General features: G+C 39.9%; 1 protein-coding gene across 1 annotated transcript; it reads left to right on the top strand.

Annotated features, from left to right (window-relative positions):
- Positions 1–12,652: 12,652 nt before the first annotated feature.
- LOC131695364 (uncharacterized) lies at positions 12,653–18,016 on the top strand. Its single transcript, XM_058983822.1, has one exon. It carries the CDS (start codon positions 12,653–12,655, stop codon positions 18,014–18,016), a length of 5,364 nt encoding a protein of 1,787 aa, XP_058839805.1.
- The last annotated feature ends 1,352 nt before the right edge of the window (positions 18,017–19,368 follow it).

Here is a 19,368-nt window from a genome sequence, read left to right on the forward strand (position 1 = left end):
GTTGTACTTTACAAGCCCTTCATTTTGCTTTAAACAGAAGCTAGGGTGGTTCTAACTTTAGCAATATTTAAAATGAAACTTTTGAACGGTTCGAGATAGAGCTTGACTATTATCGATGAAGTTGTAGAACAACACATTTTAGCCAAATTTGCTGAAAACACGCAAGCTCTAGTTTTTATACTTTCCATTGCCCGACAAATCCAAATGTAAGCTGTAAGGTGTTCCTTAAAACGGTTTTATTTCTATAAAAAATTTCATTTTACACTAAAGTACCCAATGGACAGGGGTACAAGATTATTTTAAGGTGCATAATTTTCTTTAAAACTCCAACTACCAAAAATTTGTCGTTTGAAAGGTATGAGAACTTTTTTATAAAAAATATATAACTTTTTCATATAGCATTATCTTCGATTAGGACACTTAACATTAATTACCGTTGTTGTCATATGATATAGCATGCTTTGTAGTATAGATCGCAAAAAATGGCAAATACAATATTTTTTACGTCTTGCAATATTTACTCATAAAAGAGTTTATTTTTAGTAAAAAGTATATATAACTTTCTAACGAGAGATGCTAGAGGTTCGGTACATTGAGACAAAATGCTCTCCTTCAAAATATCTGAAAGTTTTTCTTACGTGATCCTTATGAAAAATTAAAACTGCAAAAGTTTTATAAAGAAAACCATTTGTTAAGAAACATCCTATTTTTTTTTTGGTAAATTTCTTGTAAAATGGAAAATACACGACATAGAGTTCCAGTGTCTGCGACCAAGTTTTTTAAAATTTTATTTTCTACGAAGCTCTATCTCGAACCATTTAAAAGTTAATTTTAAGATTTAAAAAAATAGAACCACCCACATTAAAACGCTAGGTTCTATTATTCAAAAGATATAAGAACTTATAATATCAAAAATAGAATTTTTGTAATCAACTTTATGAACTTTTAGAAAATAACGTATTCGTTATTTTTTGCTCAATTATAACTCTAGTAATGACCTTAGTTATACTTTAAAAAGAATTATTATTTGTTTGCCCCAATGAGTGATATGGTTATTGTTGGCGAAAAAGTGCTCATAACTCATCAGCAAAAATAGTTAGATATAATAGTTGCCATGAAACAGATATAAATAGTTGCCATGAAACAAGTTATTTTCCTTAAAAAAATCTTAAAGTTGTCTGTAGATAACTTCACTTTTAAATCAATACCGCAAAAGTTATTTGACTAAAACAGTTTTTCTGATAAACACTAAGAAACACCCTAACCTTCAATTTTAAAATAAAAGTATAAGTTGTTAAATGAAAAGTATGATAGGTAGAGCTCACATATCTCCAGCAAACTTTTCCAATATTTGTCGTGCTACAACTTCGTTGAAGGTTATTTGGCTCTAGCTGGAATAATTAAAAAGTTATTTTTTGATCTTGGTACAATTACCCTATCTGTTTTTTTTTTAACAAAAAGAAGAAACCCACAAACTACGAAAACTTCTCCAAAGACTTATTAAGGCTAAGTTGTTTAGATTTAGAAAAATCTCAAAATTCTTGCTAAATTTACATTCTGGACCACTGTGGAATGGTAATCCTTATTTCTATGACCTCACATGGACTACAATTCCAAAGTATTGATTTGAATTGTTCAGTTTGGAAGTTTTGTGTGGTATCAGATACGACGAAAAATTGACCATCTGGTCTTCAAATGTGCGTAGTATCCTTTGCCTACTACCAAAATATCAGTCCTGTTCTCGTATAACCAATATCATTTGAATTGGGTTCGCAGCACATGACACGCCTTGAGGCGACCAACGAGCACCGACGACAACAACATACACTATATTCCTCCGGCGATAGCGAGCAACATGCGCGATGAACCGCATAAAATACCCAGCCGTCGAGACGATCCACCCATTCTAGAAGATCTGCAAAAGCAAATTTCAAATATCTGGTGATCTGGTGGGCAGGTAGCCCAATTGGCATGCACGCTTTGCTTATTTTCAAAAAAGGAGGATGCTGAATATAATAGAAGCACAGCGCGAATTGGATTGTAGCCTACTTAGGTATTTATCCCAGGCTGACAATATTCTAGCACAATATAGTACTTAAGCCTTGTAGTCCGCGTAAGAAAACAGAATATATTTCGAGCAGCCTATTTCTAAGTTATAAGTGAGGCCAGATTTGATGAAAAAGTCACTAATTGGCATTCGAATGACCCTAGTAGTTTTCACCTATCACCAAATTATCAGCCCTGTAATCGTGCAACCAATGCCAGTGTAACTGGATTCACAGCGCATTGTGTACGCTTCTTCTGCGAGAGGTAATAAACGAGCACTGACGCGCGGCACTATACACGACATCTCTGAGACAAGAGCGCTCTTAAAGTTAGTCAACAGTTAGTTAAAAAAATTAAAAATGCTATATAAATGAATGCAACAGGAGAAATATAAATGGGGTTTCGAAGAAATTTAAGAATACAGGTTTTATCATAGCATGATAGTCTTAAGAAAACTTTGTAACATGTTATGTATAATAAAAGAATCTCTGCACAAGAAATAGGAGTAAAAATTCGAAAAAAATAGAAAACATTCAAAAGGTGTATTAAAAGATATTCATACTCTATGCTGTTTGCACCACTAAGCGGCCTAAATTCTATTTTTACAACGAGACACGAAAGCCTTTGAAATACTATATAGCTTCGCATAACATCAGATTGCACTATCTCTTGCCATTGTTTAATTTTGATCACCATGCGATAGAATTCTGCATTATTCAAATCAGAAAAGAAAATATTTTTTGCTACTCTACAACTTTGTAGAACATTCAAATGCTCCATCTCTTACCGTTATACAGATAGGAGTATTCCCTTTAAATTGCTTAAATTGCTGTGAATGTTAAGCAGCAGTATCCAACTTTAAACGTTAATAACTCTTTAACGGTTGGTTGGATTGTCTTGCAGTCTTCGACAAACTTGTTCAGCATATCTTCAAAAGCTTAACTCCTTCCTACGTCAGTGATCGGAAGTTTACAGCGACCTCTAGCGGCGATTTTGTGAACTGCGATTGTTTCCCCATACATTTTGGCCAAAAATCCCATACAAACTTTAAGCTCTTTGGGGGAGGGGTTAGGGTTAACCGATTTCACTCAAATTTGGACAGTGTAATTTTTTCATGATTTGGAACGACGCTAGGGGGTGTATGTCGCGAAATTTTTTTTTCATATTAATCATTGTCACCCTACTATAGCGTCTCGTACGACAGATTTGAGCACCCAGCACACTACGCTTCTATGAATGACGTCATCATCGACTATTTAAAGAATATCATTTCTCGAGTGACTTCATTCTCCCGTCAAACGTCGGGCCGTAAAGAACAGCAGTAACAATCATGCATGTTGACAATGCACTGCAATGAGTGCTGCATTTGATCACTGCTACCGCTGGGGTGATGCGATATAAATAGCGCGTGGCTGGAAGAGTTGGCAAACCTCAGTTTAAGCTAATTGTTCCATAAATTAAAAGCCCTTTTAAGGGCTATAACAATAACAAACAATAAAGAACAAATTGGAATATTTCCAATCATTGATAGCGATAATCCAATTGCGCAGTTTATATTCGTTATTTGTTGCTTGCGCGTATATTGACAATCTGAAATTTTGCAACAACATGTTATTTGTTTAAATTTATCCTTCCGAAACAATACAAAAACGTGCAGCTACTTAAAGTACATTTCCAGGTTGAAATTAGCGAAAACCTGTGATTTATTAAAAATAGTCTTTCGGAAACATAATCCAAAATTCTGCAATGTTTCAGAAAATTGGAGGGTGTGGCAACACTGCCAGCTAGCGAAAGCCGTACCAAAAAGAATCCACAAATATTTTTTCGTTTTTCTGCATGAAGGCAGTCCTTCCATCATCAGTGCGAAAGTGATAAAAGCCGATGTCACGTTTCAAGTTATCAGTATTTCATATTAGATGCTGAAGAGAAAGGTTGTTTCTTTTCATTTCGAAATATTTATCTGATGTAAGTAACGTGCGGTTGGAAGAGATGGCAAACCTTTTTTTGCAGCTGACTAATTGTTCTATTCTGCATGTTATTTTTGCTAAACCAAAAGCCCTTAGCTAGTTTAGTATTTTTCATTCCATAGCAAGCGTGTTTGTGTATCCCACAAACAGTCCTTTTCAGGACCCCACATACAAAACAGTTAATTTGAATGATTCCCTTAAAATCGTTCTTTTTAGGACCCCAAATATAAAACATTTCAGAGTTAATGTTAATTAAACCACCAAATATATAAAGATACAAATATTAAACTTTCTTCGTTTACGAATAATTTGATTTATGACCAGTTATTTTTCTATCGTGCTTGCAAACATTTGATTTGATAGCAGGTATTTAAAGATAGATGTAAGGTTTTGTTTGTGAGCATCATTAACTTATGTTCCCATTTCATGGTTTTGTAACAAAATTTTTTAAAACTTGAATTTATCACACTATAGGTTATCGATTTTAATTTAAAAATTCAACAATTATCTCTAGTGAAGAATAGCATGCCTGTGTGTAGTTCTGAAACAGTCGATGGAATTAACGGGTTTTAATTTGGCCGCGGATAATATTGCTTGCTCATAAAACTAGCTGCATTTTCAATGTCATCGTGGTCGTGTCTTGCACACAACACTTATTTTTTTCAGAGCTGAATAAATGGATTGGCGATGGGGTGGTTTGGTGCGAGAACCGCGCTCTGTTGTTCTTTAAATTATATGTGGCGTCAGGTGCATGTACAGATAAATTCACCCCGACGCGCGTTCCAGTGTGCACCGTGGTGAATTTATCTGAGTGTTTGTTTCCTCCGGCAAGCCGTAATGCGTACTGGTTGTTTCGTTGTGTAAAGGAGATGGTGTTGGCTTATTGGATACTGATATGATTTTCTGTTCATGATTTGATACGAGTTACTTCGGAAAGTTTATTTACAAGTTTATAGAGCATTTTTGCACTACCAGGGGAAATTTAAAATACTTGGTCCTCGGAGCAAACTGAGAAAAAGTTTTACGTATCATCATGTTATAAACTCAGTTAAATAACGGTCCGGAAAACAGATTAATTGTATCCACATTAAGCCCGGCTTATTTTGTGTGCGGCTAAATGACGCAATGTGCTTTTTACTTATTTTGTTTGCGTATATCGCGGCTACATAAATGAAAAGCTCCATTATTGTGAAAACTCCACTCTAAGATACCTGCTTGGTTAAGGTTCGAGCATATTATTATTTATGAAAACATGGGGTAAACGCGCCTCCTAAGGAAACATGATCATAGTTTAGCTATAGAACATTAATTGGGAGAATTTAATAAATATAATTCAACCAACATTTCCTCCTGTAATCTCAATCGTAACGCTTTGAAAAATGTTCAAAATTTTAATGATTCACAACAACAACGGTACAGAAAGCTCGTTGGACTAACACGTAATTTTGTTTTCTGTTGAGATTTCACAAAAGTGTAGCTTTAAATCGTCTTAGGTTATGCAATTATTAGGTTTTCAAAACAATTGTTCTGTTTTAGATTAGAAAGATGGGTAGGTAATGTCAACGACATTACCGAAATGAAGTAGCATACGTTTTAAGTTGTTAATACGAATGCTGCAATTTTTACTAATATCTGAAAGGTTTTATTAAAATAAGTTATTTCGGTATTTCTAATGGAAATAGCGCAATAAAGGTACAAGTATATACGATTCTCTACTGTTGCCAAATTAATTGATTAACTCTCATTTAATGCTCTTTGCAGGGTTACCATATGAGGATAAATATGTTGGTATATTTTAGGTTTCGATGTACGTGTACCGATATTTCGGTATTTCCATTAGAAATAACGAAATGGCTGGTTTTAATATAACCTATCAGAATATAGTCAAAATTGTAGCATTCGCATTAACATCCTAAAGTGTATTCTACTTCACTCCGGTTATGTCTCCGACATTACCCACCCATCTTTTTTTATTTCTTATCTTCGGTATACACCGTACAGAATCAGTGAACATGTTAGTAGGTCGAAACGTTCTTAAAAGGAAGAACAATTGAAAGCGTCGACTCGATCCGTGACTTGGGAGTGCTCTTCGATAGGAAGTTGAGCTTTTCCGACCATATCACCGCGACAACTGTAATGCTTTCGGAATGCTGGGCTTCTTAAAGCGGAACACGGCAGATTTCGATGATTTCTACGCACAAAAATCACTTTACTGTGCCCTGATCAGAAGTGGTCTGGAGTATGCTGTGCAAGTGTGGTCACCATACCATTCCGTTCAAATTGACCGACTAGAACGTATACAAAGATGTGTTGTGCGATTCGCCCTCAGGAAACTTTCATGGAATGATCCAGTTATGTTGCCTCCTTATGCCGATAGATGTATGCTACCCGTTCTGCAGACTCTAGCGACTCGCCGTATCTTTGCAAAGAGTTTTTGTTTTCGACTTGCTGTCAGGTAATATCGAAAGTCAGTACTTCATATGGACAAAATAATCCACTGGAAAGATTTTGCCGCAGATTTTACGAAGCTTCTTCAATGCATGATTTTAACGTTTCCAAGCATAGATATAAGTTATTAATAAGAAATATATAGTTTTAAAATGTATCTGTACTAGGGTGACAATGATTTATATGAAAAAAAAAATTTCGCAACATACACCCCCTAGAGTCGTTCCAAATCATGAAAAAATGACACTGTCCAAATTTGAACGAAATCGGTTAACCCTAACCCCTCCCCCAAAGAGCTTAAAGTTTGTATGGGATTTTTGGCCAAAATGTATGGGGAAACACTCGCAGTTCACAAAATCGCCGCTAGAGGTCGCTGTAAACTTCCGATCACTGACGTAGGAAGGAGTTAAGCTTTTGAAGATATGCTGAACAAGTTTGTCGAAGACTGCAAGACAATCCAACCAACCGTTAAAGAGTTATTAACGTTTAAAGTTGGATACTGCTGCTTAACATTCGCAAAGGGCGTACTCCGCTTATCTCATGTATGTGAACCACGAGTGAAGGTGGGACAAAGTTTGGAAAAACTCACATATCTCTGAAACGATGACAGATTGAAAGCTATGATGTTCCACAAAGTTGTAGAGGAATAAAAGGACCTTTTGGTTTCACTAGAAAGTTTCAGGATTTCTCCGCAAGGTGGCGGTAGTGAGCCAAGCAATTTAAAGGGAATACTCCTATCTGTACAACGGTAAGAGATGGAGCATTTGAATGTTCTACAAAGTTGTAGAGTAGCAAAAAATATTTTCTTTTCTGATTTGAATAATGCAGAATTCTATCGCATGGTGGCGCCAGTGATCAAAATTAAACAATGGCAAGAGATAGTGCAATCTGATGTTATGCGAAGCTATATAGTATTTCAAAGGCTTTCGTGTCTCGTTGTAAAAATAGAATTTAGGCCGCTTAGTGGTGCAAACAGCATAGAGTATGAATATCTTTTAATACACCTTTTGAATGTTTTCTATTTTTTTCGAATTTTTACTCCTATTTCTTGTGCAGAGATTCTTTTATTATACATAACATGTTACAAAGTTTTCTTAAGACTATCATGCTATGATAAAACCTGTATTCTTAAATTTCTTCGTAACCCCATTTATATTTCTCCTGTTGCATTCATTTATATAGCATTTTTAATTTTTTTAACTAACTGTTGACTAACTTTAAGAGCGCTCTTGTCTCAGAGATGTCGTGTATAGTGCCGCGCGTCAGTGCTCGTTTATTACCTCTCGCAGAAGAAGCGTACACAATGCGCTGTGAATCCAGTTACACTGGCATTGGTTGCACGATTACAGGGCTGATAATTTGGTGATAGGTGAAAACTACTAGGGTCATTCGAATGCCAATTAGTGACTTTTTCATCAAATCTGGCCTCACTTATAACTTAGAAATAGGCTGCTCGAAATATATTCTGTTTTCTTACGCGGACTACAAGGCTTAAGTACTATATTGTGCTAGAATATTGTCAGCCTGGGATAAATACCTAAGTAGGCTACAATCCAATTCGCGCTGTGCTTCTATTATATTCAGCATCCTCCTTTTTTGAAAATAAGCAAAGCGTGCATGCCAATTGGGCTACCTGCCCACCAGATCACCAGATATTTGAAATTTGCTTTTGCAGATCTTCTAGAATGGGTGGATCGTCTCGACGGCTGGGTATTTTATGCGGTTCATCGCGCATGTTGCTCGCTATCGCCGGAGGAATATAGTGTATGTTGTTGTCGTCGGTGCTCGTTGGTCGCCTCAAGGCGTGCCATGTGCTGCGAACCCAATTCAAATGATATTGGTTATACGAGAACAGGACTGATATTTTGGTAGTAGGCAAAGGATACTACGCACATTTGAAGACCAGTCAATTTTTCGTCGTATCTGATACCACACAAAACTTCCAAACTGAACAATTCAAATCAATACTTTGGAATTGTAGTCCATGTGAGGTCATAGAAATAAGGATTACCATTCCACAGTGGTCCAGAATGTAAATTTAGCAAGAATTTTGAGATTTTTCTAAATCTAAACAACTTAGCCTTAATAAGTCTTTGGAGAAGTTTTCGTAGTTTGTGGGTTTCTTCTTTTTGTTAAAAAAACAGATAGGGTAATTGTACCAAGATCAAAAAATAACGTTTTAATTATTCCAGCTAGATCCAAATAACCTTCAACGAAGTTGTAGCACGACAAATCTTGGAAAAGTTTGCTGAAGATATGTGAGCTCTACCTATCATACTTTTCATTTAACAACTTATACTTTTATTTTAAAATTGAAGGTTAGGGTGTTTCTTAGTGTTTATCAGAAAAACTGTTTTAGTCAAATAACTTTTGCGGTATTGATTTAAAAGTGAAGTTATCTACAGACAACTTTAAGATTGTTTTAAGGAAAATAACTTGTTTCATGGCAACTATTTATATCTGTTTCATGGCAACTATTATATCTAACTATTTTTGCTGATGAGTTATGAGCACTTTTTCGCCAACAATAACAATATCACTCATTGGGGCAAACAAATAATAATTCTTTTTAAAATATAACTAAGGTCATTACTAGAGTTATAATTGAGCAAAAAATAACGAATACGTTATTTTCTAAAAGTTCATAAAGTTGATTACAAAAATTCTATTTTTGATATTATAAGTTCTTATATCTTTTGAATAATAGAACCTAGCGTTTTAATGTGGGTGGTTCTATTTTTTTAAATCTTAAAATTAACTTTTAAATGGTTCGAGATAGAGCTTCGTAGAAAATAAAATTTTAAAAAACTTGGTCGAAGACACTGGAACTCTATGTCGTGTATTTTCCATTTTACAAGAAATTTACCAAAAAAAATAGGATGTTTCTTAACAAATGGTTTTCTTTATAAAACTTTTGCAGTTTTAATTTTTCATAAGGATCACGTAAGAAAAACTTTCAGATATTTTGAAGGAGAGCATTTTGTCTCAATGTACCGAACCTCTAGCATCTCTCGTTAGAAAGTTATATATACTTTTTACTAAAAATAAACTCTTTTATGAGTAAATATTGCAAGACGTAAAAAATATTGTATTTGCCATTTTTTGCGATCTATACTACAAAGCATGCTATATCATATGACAACAACGGTATTTAATGTTAAGTGTCCTAATCGAAGATAATGCTATATGAAAAAGTTATATATTTTTTATAAAAAAGTTCTCATACCTTTCAAACGACAAATTTTTGGTAGTTGGAGTTATAAAGAAAATTATGCACCTTAAAATAATCTTGTACCCCTGTCCATAGGGTACTTTAGTGTAAAATGAAAACTTTTTATAGAAATAAAACCGTTTTTAAGGAACACCTTACAGCTTACATTTGGATTTGTCGGGCAATGGAAAGTATAAAAGCTAGAGCTTGCGTGTTTTCAGCAAATTTGGCTAAAATGTGTTGTTCTACAACTTCATCGATAATAGTCAAGCTCTATCTCGAACCGTTCAAAAGTTTCATTTTAAATATTGCTAAAGTTAGAACCACCCTAGCTTCTGTTTAAAGCAAAATGAAGGGCTTGTAAAGTACAACAACTTTGCTAAATATATTGTAAGGCTAAATCATTTAATTTTAGCAAAAAGATAAAATTCCTGCTAAATTTGCATTCTGGAGCCATGTCCATTCCAAAGTAATAAGTAACTCAACAGTGACATTATTTCTAGGACCCCAAAGTAAGCCAATAAAAGTGTACTTTTTCGAAAATTGTACCGCGGTGGAACCCATTATACTATGAAGTGCTGTTCCGTTTTTGTCGTGGCTAACAACTTAATTTCGGGATGAAAATCGTGTAAGGTTTGGAACGCTCATATCTTTTCATATCATACTGCATGGAATTAATCAATTTTCGGAATTTGTCGAAAATAAGTTCAACAATGTTGTATAAAATAAGTGTAAGGTATGTATGACATGCATTAATAACGAAAGCCTGTTTTGAAAAATCTTTCGAAAAAAACTACTTGGAAATGGGGAAAAGTTTCAGCTCATCTCGGTCAGAGCCTTCAATATGATGCTCCAACCGGACACTGAAATGATGAGAAATTTTAAATGTAGGTCCGCTACAGTTTTATTTCAATTTTTTGTGTAGAGCTGGTTAGAGCGTACAGGGTTCTCCAAGGGCTGTACAAAACCGGGAAAATAATATTTGTGAACGGTACACGGCTGGTGGATGAATCAATTTGTTACCTACTACTAGCAGAGGAAATTATTTTCATTTCTGATAGTTAGAGAGTAGCATGCACGACGAAAAACCGGATTTTAAACACCCGCCCGTAACCAGTTCGTGATTCTTTACTGCTAACTTCATGCACCGAGCCGAAAAAACGGGTTTTACAACACCCAACTAAAACCAGTTCGTGATTGGTTACCGCTAATTTCGTGCACCGAACCACACATCTTGAACAAAATAATTGTAATTTTAGTCGGTTTCTATTAGTCGACCTAGTTGAATAACCGGAGACTACATTTCAACATTTTTCCTTTTCCAACATTCGTGAACGTTTTTCCTAATAAATCGCTGTTTTAGGCTTTTAAAATTTTATTAAAAAATTCTCATCTACAAAACAAACATAAAAAAGGAATTGTTAAGGTATGAGAAAAATTAATTACGATAAATTTAAAAAAAAATAAAGACAATCGGTTGAGGGGTATTTCAGGAATCGTGATCACGGGAACACCATTTTTTTAAATCGGTATTTCGAGATAATCGAGTTTGAAATTACCACTGCGCTTGGTAGACGAAGCACGCTTGGAAGCGCTGTAACTTTCGATCTATTTCTCGGATCTCTATAAAATTTAGAAAAATATTCTCAAGGAGTTGTACTTTCAGATAAAGTAATAAAAAATTCGATCTTTTGAAAAATAAAAAAAGTATGTGTTGTTTCGTACAGAATTATTGGCAACCGTAATGAGCAACATTGCCTTTTGCATGTTATTGGTGCTAACGGGCGTAAAATTATGCCAATTTCTCTAGCCCTTCTGGCAACCCAGTTTATGATGATAGCCTTCGTGCCTCGATCTGTCGGGATCGTCAGTTCAGTCTAGATCAAACCTGCATGCGTACAGCAATAAATAATTTATCTCCCCAAAAGTGATTGTGATCAATAAAATAATTACTTAAGTCAAAGTGATTGTGCAAAATAAATTTCTGTCCAAAGTAGATATTTGTGCAACTTAATTGTGATTTAAAAAGTGTGTATTCCACTGATCGGAAACCAAGTACCTTGCCCGCTGTACTGCGCTTTGCCTGCTGGTTTTACTGCGATCGCCTTTGTGCCGCTTTCTTCTACCGTCGACCCGATGGTGTGCCGGGTGAGTGCAGTTGGACTGATGCAACTAGGGTGACGATGCCAATAGCTGCCATCATCACGCCGGAACGATTCTGGTGAGGATTGAAAGTAACACAACGTAGGGTCCCGATAAGCGCCATCATAATTTTGGTGCCGTGACCAGGATCTGTTTCGGACCACGTGCGGAGCCTTTCACTGGACGTCGCCATTTTGATTCCCTTGACCAATGTTTTGAATGTTTTGGATCATCGCATGCTGCTACCAAAATTAAATCCAAGGCTCGATTTAATTGGATACAAGATTTCTTTTTCTTTATTGCATGCCCGATTCGTATTGTTCCGGATCAACAATCGCTTCAATTGATCGCGGAATTGGCATTGTGCTGGCCACAAAGCGCCATAATGTTGGCCTCAAAGCGCCATTGTTCAACGATCGGGATTAGAATAGGACCATTGTTCACTGTGGCGTCCCTAGCCGTGGTGAATCCGCCTGCTGAGCTGTAGTGTTGCTGCAGTGGCATCTTCCGACACTTCCGTGGCGTTCCTAGCCGTGGTTTTCAACGTGATTTCATCTTTGCGGAACCGAATTATTTGCTGTTGCTGCTAACTGGATATTCCTGTGAGTTTTCGCCGGTTTTTGAGCGCTGCTTCGGATCATCATCTCACCTACCAGTGCGGACGGTACTGTACTGTTCCTGTTGGCTGAATAAATATACAAGGCATATACTTGCCTTGGAAAAGGTGAGCCTCTTTCCAAGTATTTACCACCCCTCCTGTGGGTCTACTGTGGTCTTTTATTGTGCAGGTCGATCTACTGTTCCTGATTGGCCACGTTTCTGATTCCCGCTATTCGAGATGGCGGAGGTCGACAATAGAAGCCAGCTGCTGTCACGGAGAGCTACACTGCTTGCTGCTCTGGGTCGGGCAGAGGTTTTTGCTGTGGAGTACGACGCTCTTCGAGATGAATCGCAGGTACCTTTGAGGTTGGAGTACTTGAACGGAATTTGGAATAATCTGGAGACCGTTCAAGCGGAACTGGAGGACAACGAAACCAACGAAGATGGTAAGGTCGAGCATGCTGCTGTGCGTGCTGATTTCGAGCCCCGGCTCTTTAAAATAAAAGCATGTCTTATTTCAAAATTGTCTCCTCTTCCTAACGATCGGAGCCCTCAACCCTCTCGTGTATCCTCCACTCTCTCTGGCATCAAGCTGCCAACAATTTCGTTGCCTGAGTTCGATGGTGATTACATGCAATGGCTTGCATTCCACGATACTTTCTTGGCATTGATTCATTCAAACTCTGAGGCCCCGGATATTCAGAAATTCCACTATTTGAGGGCAGCTGTCAAGGGGGAAGCTGCTCAGTTGATTGAATCGATCGGTATCAGCTCTGCGAACTATTCTTTAGCATGGCAAACTTTAGAAAGCAGGTATTCCAACGATTATTTGCTGAAGAAGCGTCACTTGCAGGCACTGTTGGACATTCCGAGGATGAAGAAGGAGTCTGCTGCTGCGCTTCACGGGTTGGTGGACGAATTTGAACGTCACACCAAGATTCTTCGACAACTGGGAGAACCAACCGACGCCTGGAGTACCATTTTGGAGCATCTGCTATGCACGCGTCTACACGATGACTCTTTGAAGGCATGGGAAGACCATGCATCTACCGTCGACAATCCGGATTACACTTGTCTCATAGATTTTTTGCAACGAAGAACTCGAGTACTGGAATCGATCTCAGTCAACCATCAAACTGCTGATTCGCATTCCGCTTCTGGTCCACCAGCTCATTCGTCGAAGAGAACATTCCATTCACAGCTTCGTCTCTCTTCTTGTGCCTCCACAGCGAGTTCACCAGTAACACATGTTGGTGAGAAATGTGTCCTCTGTAACCAGTCCCATTTACTGATGAGATGTCAGCGTTTTAACCGACTTTCGCCGAGTGAACGTCAGCAGTTTGTGAAATCAAAACGTCTGTGTCACAACTGTATGAAAGGTGATCACATTGCCCGCAATTGTCCATCCAATTTCAACTGCCGTAAGTGCAGCCGTCGTCATCACACTCTTCTCCACTCTGAACAGCCCGACGGTTCCAGTCGATTCAACAATGAGGGTACATATACCGCTCCAGCTACAACCACTTCGACTTCTTCGCAGCCCAGTGGGTCTTCTGCAGCACAACCGTCTACGCAATCAACAGTTGCTGCTACTGAGAGCATCCCGCAAACTGAAGTCAGTGCCACTGTCCAGCAGTACCGTGAGAACGTGTTCCTTCTCACCGTGATCGTTAAGGTGATCGATGCGTACGGTGAAGAGCATCTAGCGCGCGCGCTTCTCGACAGCGCATCGCAACCGAACCTCATCACAGATCGTATGGCTCATATTCTACGCCTTCGAAGGCAGAATGTGAACGTCACAGTACAAGGGGCCGGCAAACTTTCAAAGCCAGTACGTGAATCCGTTTTCGCTCATGTTTTTTCTAGAAAGGGTGATTTTTCGTGCAGCGTCGACTTTCTTGTGATGGACAAAGTAACGGCGAACCTTCCATCGCAAACCATATCAACAAAAGAATGGCACATTCCGAAGGACTTATTTCTTGCAGATCCGTCTTTCAACGAGAGTCAGCCAATCGACATGGTGCTAGGTGCCAAACATTTCTACTCGTTCTTCCCGAGTGCTGCACGCCTGCAGCTGGGCCGAAACCTTCCTCTACTGGTGGACAGTGTCTTCGGCTGGATTGTTGCTGGGTCGACAAACCAAAATTCCCCTATACAAGTGACGTCACCCACCTCTATGGTTGTTTCGATGATTTCTTTGGAGGACAGTCTAGAGCGTTTCTGGAAAACTGAAGAGCTGACTACCAAGGACAACTACTCTGTTGAAGAAAGGCACTGTGAATCGTTGTATCAATCAACCGTATCCCGTGATCCTACAGGACGATACATCGTTCGGTATCCCCGTAAACCAGACTTTAACGTTATGCTAGGAGAGTCGAAGAGCACTGCACAACGCCGTTTCGGACTACTTGAAAGGCGTTTGGAACGAGACCCAAACCTAAAAGATGAATACCATTTGTTTATGCGAGAGTACCTCTCCCTCGGCCACATGCGGCTGGTCGAAGCGGACGACGAACACCACTCTCAAGCCTACTATCTGCCCCACCACCCCGTAATTAAGGAAGCAAGTACGATGACCAAGGTTCGGGTCGTATTTGACGGCTCGGCCAAAACTTCCACCGGCTTCTCTCTAAATGAAGCTCTTTGCGTGGGTCCTGTGGTACAAGACGATCTTTTGACCATCATCTTGCGGTTTCGTACCATTCCGATCGCCCTGGTCGGTGACATAGCCAAAATGTACCGACAGGTACTTGTTCACCCCAACGATTCTCCTTTGCAGCGCATCCTTTGGCGATTTTCAGACCAGTCTCCAGTCCAGACATACGAACTACTCACTGTTACGTATGGTCTCGGTCCATCTGCTTACCTAGCAACACGAACTCTCCAGCAACTGGCAGAAGATGAAGGTCGAACATTCACTGCAGCCGGCCCAGCACTTAAAAAGGGTTTCTACGTGGACGATTTTATTGGTGGAGCTCAAACCGTGGAAGAGGCGATCCAACTTCGCATAGAGCTCGGTGAATTGTTAGAGAAAGGAGGATTTGCACTACGCAAATGGACCTCTAACCGGCTCGAAGTTCTGCAAGGTCTCACCGATGATCAGATTGGTATGCAATCTGCTTTGCACTTTTGTCCAAATGAAACCATTAAGGCATTGGGAATTAGTTGGGAGCCCGAAGCTGATTTCCTTCGTTTCGACTCACAGATACGACACAGCGATGAACACCCGACAAAGCGGACGATTCTCTCCGACATAGCACGGCTATTCGACCCTCTTGGATTAATCGCCCCTGTCGTCGTCCGAGCGAAAATTCTGATGCAGGAATTATGGCTTCTATCCTGCGGCTGGGATGATCCTGTACCAGAACCCATCAAGTCTAAATGGGAAAGCTACCATCGAGAACTGGCAAAGATTTCGGAGCACCGTGTAGACAGGTATGCCTTATTACCCGGCTCATCTATTCAACTGCACACCTTTGCAGATGCTTCGCAATCCGCATACGGTGCATGCACGTACGCTCGCTGTGAAGATGGACGAGGAACAGTGAGAATCCAGCTTTTGGCTTCAAAGTCACGCGTCGCCCCACTGAAGCGAATCAGCATCGCTCGATTGGAACTGTGTGCTGCCGTGCTAGCTGCTCATCTGCACACCCACATCAAAAAGGCCATCGACGTCAACATAATAGCATCCTATTTCTGGTCTGACTCAGCTGTCACTCTACAGTGGCTACGATCTCCACCAAACGTATGGCCCACGTTTGTTGCCAACAGAGTGTCAGAAATCCAGCAGTACACACACGGATGCCAATGGAAACACGTTCCTGGAGGAGAAAATCCAGCTGACCTGGTTTCGCGCGGTATGTCTGTCGAAGATTTCCTCAAAAGCTATTTGTGGACTAACGGTCCTAGTTGGTTAACTTCCCTGCAAAATTGGCCCAATTCGATACCTCCAGGTGTCCCACAAGAAGTACTGGAAATAAAAACAACCGTCGTTGTCGCTCAAGTAACACCGACAGTGCACCCTTGGTTTCTACGATGGTCATCATACAATCGCCTTCTTCGCATCATTGCATACTGTATGAAATTCGTCACCAATACCCGAGCAAAAGTGCGCACGCAGCCCCCACCGACTCCCATCGACCGATCACTTACCGTCGAAGAACTATCAAATTCAAAAACGCTTCTTATTCGTTTGGCTCAACACGACGATTTTGCTGCAGAAATAAAACAATTGGAGGAAGGCAATTCAGTTTCGAAGCGTTCCCCCCTTCACTTGATGAGCCCATTTATAGACCCAGAGAGAGTGTTGAGAGTGGGAGGTCGTTTGAATCTGTCGCAATTACCCTACCAAGAAAAGCACCCCGCTTTAATTCCTACCAATCATCCGCTAACTCGCCTCATCGTCGAACATTTTCACCGGAAACTATTCCACGGCGGCGGGCGTCTACTGCTGACAGCGATTCGAGAGGAATTCTGGCCCCCGAGAGGCCGCAAGCTAATACGCAGCGTCGTCAGAAATTGTTTTCGTTGCACACGCCTCAACCCGATACCTGCCCAGCAGCAAATTGGTCAATTGCCAGCCCCAAGAGTAATACCCAGTCGTCCATTCAGTGTCACAGGTGTGGATTATGCGGGTCCATTGTACCTTCGACCAATTCACAAACGTGCCGCACCTGCTAAAGCCTACCTGTGTCTCTTCGTGTGCTTCGCGACCAAAGCAGTCCACCTAGAATTGGTTAGCGATTTGTCCACCCAAGGCTTCTTATGTTCGTTGCGAAGATTTATTGCCCGGCGTGGCCGGCCCGCGCACATTCATTCAGATAACGGGAAGAATTTTGAAGGGGCTAAGAATGAACTATCTGCACTGTTTACCATGCTTCAAAATCGTTCCCAGCAGGAAGAAATATCTTCTGCCTGTACCGCAGAAGGAATTACCTGGCACTTGATACCCCCTAAAGCCCCCCACTTTGGCGGTTTGTGGGAGGCGGCCGTAAAGGTAGCGAAAAAACACTTGTTCCGACAGCTGGGTTCAAGTCGACTTTCGTTCGAGGAAATGTGCACGATTCTTACCCAAATCGAAGCAATTATGAACTCGCGACCGTTGCTTCCAATGACAGAAGACCCTAATGATTTAGCCGCTTTGACACCTGCCCACTTCCTCATCGGATCATCGATGCATGCCCTGCCCGACCCAGACCTACGGAACATACCTGCGAACCGACTCGACCACTACCAAAAGCTGCAGATGCATGTGCAGCAATTTTGGATCCATTGGCGAAAAGAGTACCTGCAGGAGCTACAAAAAGACACGAGACGATGGATACGGAACGACGAAATTATCCCTGGTAAACTAGTCATCATCGTTGACGATCTGCAACCACCAATTCGTTGGCCACTCGCTCGCATCGAATCAGTCCTGCCAGGAAAGGATCAACTTACGCGAGTTGTATCACTTCGTACTGACCGCGGTATCATCACTCGACCGATTACAAAAATCTGTCTGTTACCGTGCACAACGACAGCCCCAGAAGCAGAAGGATGTTTAACGATGGCCAACAACTTACAACCGGCCCAACGGAGTCCGGATACACCTCTAGAATAAGCTGAAATTAGAAAAAAATGTGTTAGTTTATAAGAAGTGAAATTTATTGCCTAGCTCTAAGTCACAATGTTTATTGTTTACGTTTTTTTTGTTGAACATAATCGTTCAAGGCGGCGAGTATGTTGTTTCGTACAGAATTATTGGCAACCGTAATGAGCAACATTGCCTTTTGCATGTTATTGGTGCTAACGGGCGTAAAATTATGCCAATTTCTCTAGCCCTTCTGGCAACCCAGTTTATGATGATAGCCTTCGTGCCTCGATCTGTCGGGATCGTCAGTTCAGTCTAGATCAAACCTGCATGCGTACAGCAATAAATAATTTATCTCCCCAAAAGTGATTGTGATCAATAAAATAATTACTTAAGTCAAAGTGATTGTGCAAAATAAATTTCTGTCCAAAGTAGATATTTGTGCAACTTAATTGTGATTTAAAAAGTGTGTATTCCACTGATCGGAAACCAAGTACCTTGCCCGCTGTACTGCGCTTTGCCTGCTGGTTTTACTGCGATCGTCTTTGTGCCGCTTTCTTCTACCGTCGACCCGATGGTGTGCCGGGTGAGTGCAGTTGGACTGATGCAACTAGGGTGACGATGCCAATAGCTGCCATCATCACGCCGGAACGATTCTGGTGAGGATTGAAAGTAACACAACGTAGGGTCCCGGTAAGCGCCATCAGTATGCATTTTTCAAATGAGAAAAGAAAATATTTTTTGCTTCTCTACAACTTTTTAGAACATCCAAATGCTCCATCTCTTGCCGTTGTACAGATAGGAGTATTCCCTTTAAATTGCTTGGCTCACTACCGCCACCTTGCGGAGAAATCCTGAAACTTTCTAGTGAAACCAAAAGGTCCTTTTATTCCTCTACAACTTTGTGGAACATCATAACTTTCTATCTCTTATCGTTTCAGAGATATATGAGTTTTTCCTAACTTTGTCTCACCTTCACTCGTGGTTTACATACATGAGATAAGCGGAGTACGCCCTTTGCGAATGTTAAGCAGCAGTATCCAACTTTAAACGTTAATAACTCTTTACCGGTTGGTTGGATTGTCTTGCAGTCTTCGACAAACTTGTTCAGCATATTTTCAAAAGCTTAACTCCTTCCTAGGTCAGTGATCGGAAGTTTACAGCGACCTCTAGCGGCGATTTTGTGAACTGCGAGTGTTTCCCCATACATTTTGGCCAAAAATCCCATACAAACTTTAAGCTCTTTGGGGGAGGGGTTAGAATTAACCGATTTCGCTCAAATTTGGACAGTGTCATTTTTTCATGATTTGGAACGACGCTAGGGGGTGTAAATTAGTGATTTCAAAAATGGTCGTTTTATTGTCACCCTAATGTTCAGTCAT

Source organism: Topomyia yanbarensis, unplaced genomic scaffold (assembly GCF_030247195.1).
Source record: "Topomyia yanbarensis strain Yona2022 unplaced genomic scaffold, ASM3024719v1 HiC_scaffold_39, whole genome shotgun sequence".
Taxonomy (NCBI): domain Eukaryota; kingdom Metazoa; phylum Arthropoda; class Insecta; order Diptera; family Culicidae; genus Topomyia; species Topomyia yanbarensis.

What these genes read in the sequence shown, in the direction of transcription:
- LOC131695364 (XM_058983822.1), top strand. Translation starts at nt 12,653, where the DNA reads ATGGCGGAGGTCGACAATAGAAGCCAGCTGCTGTCACGGAGAGCTACA.